Here is an 8547-nt window from a genome sequence, read left to right as displayed (position 1 = left end):
TCTAATTCACCTCATCTCTGAGACGTAACGACTGACCTAAAAGTCTTTCCGACCGGACATCAAACTAAAGCTGCCACGAATTATCCCCCAGCTGGGCTTTCCATTCCATAAGCGCTGGGACAGAGTGGAGCTCCCCGTTAGGCAGCGCCAACAAAGCGCATCCAATCGCCAATAGTTTGATCCCATGAGGAAAAAGCCGAATTTACTTCCTGTTAAGACAGAGGGGAGATGTTGTAGAAGGAAACAAAGCTTGGCCTTAACATAGTTGTTCACCCACCAGTGAACAATGCGCAAATATGTTATCAGAGGCATCTCATTTCAAGGAATATTCAAGTACATTCCGATTTCTATGCTGAATGCATTCAAAGAAACTAAAACAACTTCTTACTTCATGGTAATTTATTAAAATGCAGTGGAATTAATCACAATGTATTCATTATGGCTTTTCTTTATGAAGTCGCCAAAAATGTTGTATCCTTCCAGATAAATGAATGTATACTGTACAAAGTGTCTTTAAAATGATTTAGCAGGAAAGTATGATTTGGCCGCTAGCCTTGTCTTGGGAAAATAATAGTTTCGGTAATGCAGAAAAATGTTCAGAATTTCAGAAGAGAAAAGCGTAATTACAGACATATGGACCATGCTTCAAGGAAAGCTCTCCAGTTAGAATAGGCAAGCCAAGCGCATTACCAGCACCACCAACCAATAACCACAAACACGACACACATATGGCCTGTGGGCTGCAGATGAGACAGTAAGCATTCACAGACCCCATAATGGATGAACCCATCTTGTGCTATCAATCACTGCCTTTTACGAACCAATAAAAGGACAATGGTCTCTAAAGTAGAACACTAAAACTGGTCCTACTCAAAGCCAGTGAGTCACTTATAGCTTCACCCATTTCAGGGTTCATGAGTCTGGGCTCTCATCACCACTGTGGCCTGTCCAAAGCAAGGCGAGTTTCCCCAGACAACCACACAGCCGGCTCAGAACATAACTTGGGCCCGGAAGTGCATCTGTTTGGTGGCGTTGTTTTGGACTCCCATTTTCAGCATCCACTTGGACTTCATCCTCTGTATGTAGCGCATGTCTTTCTGGTTCTGGAATCCAGCTTCTCTGCCTGTGTGGTTGGGGACATGACAAATCAGAATTATGAGACTGTGTTTCAGCCAAATGAACATGTGATTACTGAATTTTAAAAATACGGCCTGGTCCACAGAATTCTGATGGAGTGGGAGGGGAGTCTAAATCAAGCTTGTGGGTTCCTGAACTGTGGGGCACACAACGGTATGTAAGCATTTGGAACGGCTAGTTAGACACTACATCTTTCAACAGGAAAATCTAATGGATGGCTTGCAGTACAAGTGACATTTACTTTCACAGCAAGACATACAATTGTAAGGTCCATTGTAGTGCTGCATTCATGCTGCGTCATCTAAATAAATTACATGGCACACGTGCAGGGTATTGTTTCGGATGCATTTCACTGCCATTCATAAGCTTTTTCTAATTCAATAAAACGACTGAAGCGAAAGTACAAAAAAAAAAAAAGACTGCATCGTACACAACTGGAGTTTATCGTGAAAAAAATCAAGCAGCATTAAAAAAAGGAACTTGCTGCACAAGACAAAGTTAAAGCGGAATATTGCTAAAAACAAACATTCTAATGGGGTGAGATGTGGGACCTCGCTGCCCCGCCCTCCAGCACTCACCCGCGTCTCCTCTCCAGCCCAGGGCTCGGTACTGCTTCAGCACACGGCCCACCGCGTTCCTGTTGTGGGCCACCGCCACGGTCCTGGGGGCCCCAAACCGCTGCTTGTAGTAGCGCATGAGGGAGCGGTGTCCGATCTTAGCGCCTGTGACGGGGAGCAGGGAGTTAAAGCAGAGCGTCAGTATGACAGCGTGTAAAACAGCGAGGGGAGAACAGCACCGACTTCTGCTGGCGTGACAGACGGACATGAGAGAAAAGACGGACGTGACACGGTGAATATAAGGATGAGGGAATGACAGGTGAGTATAAGACTATGGATGTGACACAGCAAATATGTCAGTGAGACGGTATAAGAGAATGGATGTGACACAGCAAATATGTCAGTGAGACAGCATTAGAGAATGTCGGAATGACAGGCTGAGTAAAGGCGTACTGGTGTGACATGGTGAATATGCTTTCAGGATGAGGGTAGTATGAGAGTATGGGAGTGACATGGTGAGTAATAAGGATGTGGGCATGACGGGGAGTATACGGTATGGATGTGACATGGCAAATATAACATCAGCTTGTCAGACTGAGTAAAAGGGTACGTCTGACATGGCAGATTTAAGAATGTGATATTGACAGGGTAAGAGTACGGATGTGATGTGACTAAATAAGCATGAGGGAATGACAAGGCAGTGTATTAGAGTATGGATGCGACATGGCAGATATAAGAATGTCAGAGTGCCACAGTGAGTAAAAGAGTAAGGATGTGACACGTGAAGTATAAATGTGGGACTGACAGGGTCGATTTGCACACAAGCACAAGGCACCTGAGGGTAGCGTGAGTTCCATGGTCTCGTCGTCATACTCCACATTCTTCTCTGGCAACCCTTCCTCCTGGGCATCATCCTCCCCCTCCTTCTGGTCTGGGTAGCTACACCTGTGCATTCCAGACAGCCGGGTCAGAAAAGTGCATACGAGCCTCTAACCATTACTGCACTGCATTGCTTCCGTTCAGACTCAGCTCACACAAATGCGGCTCGTGTCCCTACCGTTTTCAGTCATTACACACCAGCTTGCTCACAGCTCCATATGTAACATGCAGAATGTGTTCTGAAACCTAACGTTTTAGATTTCCTCTCGCCACGTCGTCCTGGAGAGAGTCGTTCCGCCGTGACGCGGCGCCGGACCCTTACCTGAAGTCGTAGAAGTCGGCGAACTCCAGAGCGGTGTCTCCGTCGGTGAAGAGCTTGCAGTGGCTCTTGTCGCTCATGTGGGCCTGCACCGCCTCGGTGGAGTAGAAGGACCGGCCCTTCTCATTGCACCAGAGACACACCTTCCCCACCCCCACCTTCTCCCCTGGGACAGGAGACAGAAGGCACCCAATTAAGGAGCATAAACACAATTATGCAGAACGACACAGGTCTGCTGCTTCACTTCACTCTAGCGTCCAATTATTCAACGAAAGGGCAAAGCGCTAAAGTGTACGCGAGGTATAGCCTTATGCATTTGTGGCATTGTGTGATCCCAACAACTAAATGGAGGTGATTGTGCGCTCCTTCAGCTGTGTCCTCTCCTTTGATGTAATGGATGAAGGTTGTTGATAAAAGAGAGATATTCTTAATTCCTGGACAAATAAATATAATTTAGGCCAAGCAACCCTGTCAAGAGTTTTTTTTTTTTTTAATCACTGTGTTGCTGTGTTAGATGCATTTCATTTTCCGGTTTTCATATTTTACGCACTGTGTAAGAGTATGGTTAGGCTCTGAGGGTAAACTACATGAAAATGAACATTAAAAAGGCACGACAGCAGGAAGAGCATGTGCCTAATGGAATTATGCAAACACCACATGCAATATTGTGCACTTTCATTACAACCAGAGGTGCATGCAATAAGGCAAAATTTGCAAACCTTTCAAGACATTCCAAATTTTTACCTGTTAGCTTATGTTTGTCAATGTTAGTGAACAGAAATGGCCACCGAACAAGCTGCTTTATGCAAATCAAGCAACATTATCATGCAACTTTCATACTTTGTCACAATCTCATAAGTACTTCAGATAAAATATGATATCTAGCTAGCTAGTTATATTTTGTTTAGTTTTCTCAAGACAGCTAGTAACAATGTAATGCTAGCTACAACAACTGTAAGTTATCTTGCTATACACATGCACGCACGCACGCACACTGAGAAAAACCCTTATACGCAACGTTAAATTAATAAATACACAACAAATGACTATTACAGTGCAAACATACTCGAACTGCAAAAACATATTTCTTTTCAAAAATTTCTATCATCATTCTCCAATGCTCACAGGGATTTGCATATCTACAAAGTGCTACCAAGCATGGTGTTAACACGGCTTGGGCAAAAATAACAGCACCCCGCTGAGATAGCACAATGGCAGCAACCCTAGACACCCCTAACTGATCCTGAGTCAGTCAGAAGCCTGTGAGCACTTTGTGAGATGAGCTGTGGCCTAATCCAGGATGAACGACTGCAGTTCGTGATGCAGAGAATGGCCCTTTGGCTGAGGGTGCCACTCACCCAAGTACCGGATGAAGCCCTTCAGGTCCACCAGGTACTCCACATCAGGCAGGAAGAAGCTGTGTGCCTTGGTCATGTGAGACAGGTTTTTGAGGAGGGAGTGTGAGTGATGGGTGCAAAAGAGACAGTCTGTGATCGGGATGGCCCCTGGGGTCGATGGCGCACACGTGGTGCTCGCCGCCGCCTCCTCCCCCTCTGCCTCCATCGCATCCTCCTCTTCCTCATCCATCATGTCTTCGTCGTCATCATCATCGTTCACATCCTCCCACTCCTCTGCCAGAAGAAAAAAGAAGGAAATGACTAATGTGTCTACTTCAACTTTTCCATATTCAGTATGTGCAGTCTTCCACACTGGCTTTTATAAAGCCCTCTTCCTTTTTTTTGCCATTTTTCTCCCATTTTCTCCCCAATTTAGTCGTTATACCAACTCCCCGTGTGGACCAGCCACAGTCCTGGTCAATGCGCTATCCTCTGTCAGTCTGGGAGGGGTTTAGACTGCCACATGCCGCCTCTGATACATACATGTGGAGTCGCCAGCCGCTTCTTTTCACCTGACAGAGAGGAGTTTCACCAGGAGAGCCTAACGCGCGCGGAAGTTCACGCTATCTCCCTCGGATCCCCTCCCCGCTGGACAGGCACCACGATCAACCAGTAGGAGTCGCTAATGCAGGGATCAGGACTCATACACTCACCGACTGCCAATTGTGTTCGTAGGAACGTCTGACCAAGCCGGATTTACCGCTGCCGGGGATTGAACCTGGGTGGTAGGCGAGTGCTTATACCTATACACTACCCAGACGGCCCTCTATAAAGCCCTCTTTCTTACCAAATAATTTGCAGTTGGTGCAAGAAATACTGCAACCTGAGAAAACACAACTATTTGCCTGAAAGACATGCTCACATTACAGAATCAATTTTAATTTAAGATCCAAACAACACTGACGCATTTAAAAGCAAATCTGTAGCACGTGATCAGCATTACCTAAAGACTGATTCGAGGGAACGTTCAAGCAGGAATAAAAGTAATGGATATAAAGCTTATATCCATACATATTAACTTCTGTCAGAGAGGGAGTTCCCCCTTTAAAGGGATAACAAACAATAAATCTTGTTTTTTGAATTATAAAGCAGAGTATATTGTCTCCATTTGATACATCACATTAGTCCAATAACAACAAAATACACATATCTAATTAAGGCCTGCCACTGCATTTCGTGTAGGAAGAGAGCCTTGCACTGTCAACCAAGGGTGAACATTTTAGTTTCGCCTGGATCCCAGCCCATAGGCAGAAGTTGGTAAAAACCTACGTCTATGTAAGCAAGTCAACTCTCCACCTCCGCCCCTCTTCTTGATTGATGGGTAAGTATATGACAGAATAATCACAAGTTATTTCTCTAGACAGACTGAGAAGTACTTAACTGGAATAAATCACATCAACATACTTCTTCATAACTGAGAAACAATGGGCCACATATTGCTTAAAATGCAGCTTTAGCCTATTCATTCATGGCAGTGCATTTGTTACTTATTGATACCATGACAACCACAGAGATTTTATGGCTGGTTATCATGGTGTCGCAAACCAATGCCATGACATGCCTAGCAGCAAGCAATCGTAGGTGACCAAAACAAAACATAACGAAGGTTGCTTGGTGGCTGTTCCAGCGCATAGATGAACCCCACGGTCTGTACTGAATCTGGACCATGCCAGTGCCATGCAGGGCAATGTGCAATTGGCTTTATCAGGAAGTTTATTATCTAGAGTCACTAAACGCAGTACATTTGTGTCTGTATGCCTAGGGCTGCTCCTATTATGGGAAAATGAACAAACCAAGAGATTCGTACCGCTTAATCATTCTAAGACATTAGTTTCTATTCAATCACCATGATTTCAGTAATTTGGCTGGTGCTCTGCACATTGTTTCTCAGCTGATCTGAAGAATGTAGACAAATCCTTATTTCTTCCCCTCCGCTTTGTTTTCCCACCATTACATTCATTGTTCCTGTCATTAATTTTGTTTTAAACCATCAATACAAAACATTACTTAAAGAATGGCTTCAATTTTCGTTATCGTGGGGCACCCAAATTAAAATATAAGAAATAAACAGATGCAGCGTTATGCGATGTGTGTCAACAAACCATCTGCCACGACAACCTCCTCATTCCCCTCGCTTATCTTCCTGGCCTGCTCCTCGAACCACTGCAGTCTCGGGGGCTTCTCCGGCCGCACCCTCTCCTGCCCCTCCGGAGGAGCAGCCTGGGCCTTGGCCATTTTGGCGGGAGAGCCCTTCTGCTGCTCTCGCAGGGCCTGCTGGAGCGCCTCGTTCTTGGCGTTCTTGTCCATGGGGCCCTCATCCAGGCCCTTCTCCAAGTTCTTCTCGTTCATCTTTTCCACCTTCTTCTGTGCCGCCAGCAGCGCGCGCTTCTCCGCCTCCTGGTGCTTGTGGGACTGCAGGTGGTTTTGGAAGGCATTGTCGCTGGAGAACTTCTTGCTGCAGGTGGCGCACCACGCCGCCTCGCCCTGGAGCTGCTCCTCGGCCGCCGCCCGCTGAGCCAGCACCCGCTCCTGGAAGTTCTCTGCCGTCACGGGCGGCATGTCTGCCACCTTGCGCTTGAGGTTGTAGCGGTGCCAGTCAGTCTTGTAGTGGGCGCGCTGCACCTCGCCGTCGGCAAATGCCACCCGGCAGCTGATGCAGGTGTAGGACATGACTGTGAACTGGGATAAGAACAGCTTTGTAATGTCTTGTTTGTGCAAAAGACAATACAGAACAAAAACGTGTTCATTATTTTTTACATTATTTTGCTCGCAATTGCGCATAACAAAAACTACAACACAAAGTATGCATCTCATTGGTGCATAATGCGTTTTTGTGTTGCAAAATAATAATAATAATAATGCGGATCTCCAACACCAACGTTGCCCACCAGTGAGCTGAAATATATTTAAAACACATCCATATACATTTAACACATTTACAAGACAAAGACCTACATTTGGTATCAGAAAGATCACTGTTGTCTATCCAAATATTACTGCAATTTGCCATACGGCACGGTAAGTTACAACTGCTAGCTTTACAAAACTAAACCACAAACTGTTACCAACGTTGGTTGCTACCAACTACTGCTCCCTAACCTTCAGTTTCATCGTTTTACACCTTATGTCTGCTACCACGGACTTAAACGAGTTTACTTGTCTAACAGCAAAGCAACATAACCGCAAATGCTAGCTAACAAATTGCGCACAAGATTCCACACTAGATTTGCAGAATTTACCCCAGAACCTGGATAACTCTATAATTTCATCACAATTAAAGGTTATTATCCTGCTTCGTAAATAGTGCAAACCAAACTCCATCTATAGCCAAACACCGACAAGTCTAATTTAGCTAGCTAAATAGCTGAAGTAAACTAAGTAACTGACGACAACTCACTATCCCAAGATAGGAAAGCCAAACGGCCAGTTAGGGAGAACATTAATGAGCCAACTCGACTATTTATCACACAAAATCTATGTATGATTATTGTTAAAACTCGCAAACAGCGTTACAATTTAACTTACCGATGAACAATCTCTGACGCAGAATGTGAACACGCGTTGAAAACCTTCACCGAGTCTTCCGGGTGAACTTTCACTTGATTTAATGGCAGAAGAATTGAGTCGATGCAATGGCCAGCACTGCCATCAAGCGACGGGGAGGATAGAGAAGGGAGTCGTGGACGAAATTTTTTCTCGAAAGTTTACGTCTATTTTGCTATTAATTAACTTATTATGACTCCTATAATTTACTACTAACTCTCATGAGAAAATAATGTTTGATTTATGTCATTACATTATGATTGAATATGGAATTTCAATAGTTCATCACATAAAATGTGTTCTAAAGAATATGTTTTGTGGATGGATGGTGGGGATTGGCTACCTGCAGGTGGCGACTTCTAATCACAGATTCGCGAGCTGTATGTCTAGAGACCGATGTCTTCACTTAACAATGCGGACAATCTTCTGGGAATTGCCAGTGTTTCTTAATAATCGTCAGTAGTTATTTTATTTTGGTTTATCACTTTACATTATATTTTGGTCAAATGTTTTTTCTTCTATAGAAAAAAAAAATCCAACTTGGTTTTACATCCCTCTGATCCTTGCTTTAATCATGAAACGAGTTTTTCTGGATGAGGAGACGTAGAGCAACAGCTGATAAAGCTGTCAGTGTAAGTGTAGGGGTGAAAAATGTTGAGTCTATTTCATTATTTTTTTTTTCAGTTCTTATTTTTTTTTATCCAGAAAGCAGTTC

General features: G+C 44.4%; 1 protein-coding gene and 1 long non-coding RNA gene across 2 annotated transcripts; one reads left to right on the top strand and one right to left on the bottom strand.

The window, feature by feature from the left end:
* Positions 1-384: 384 nt before the first annotated feature.
* znf622 (zinc finger protein 622) lies at positions 385-7888 on the bottom strand. Its single transcript, XM_035428943.1, has 7 exons — positions 7815-7888; positions 6392-6968; positions 4251-4523; positions 2896-3058; positions 2530-2639; positions 1716-1859; positions 385-1123 (listed from the first exon to the last, which is right to left on the bottom strand). Exons 2-7 carry the CDS (start codon positions 6957-6959, stop codon positions 990-992), a joined length of 1392 nt encoding a protein of 463 aa, XP_035284834.1. The 5' UTR covers positions 6960-6968; positions 7815-7888; the 3' UTR covers positions 385-989.
* On the top strand, positions 1856-3358 carry LOC118233342. The gene is made up of 2 exons (XR_004766518.1): positions 1856-2013; positions 2832-3358. It is a non-coding gene; the product is annotated as an uncharacterized LOC118233342 (long non-coding RNA).
* Positions 7889-8547: the final 659 nt, after the last annotated feature.

The sequence above is a fragment of the Anguilla anguilla genome, chromosome 8 (genome assembly GCF_013347855.1).
Source record: "Anguilla anguilla isolate fAngAng1 chromosome 8, fAngAng1.pri, whole genome shotgun sequence".
Taxonomy (NCBI): Eukaryota; Metazoa; Chordata; class Actinopteri; order Anguilliformes; family Anguillidae; genus Anguilla; species Anguilla anguilla.
Note: the sequence above shows the minus strand (reverse complement) of the source record. Positions and strands in the feature narration are given on the sequence as shown.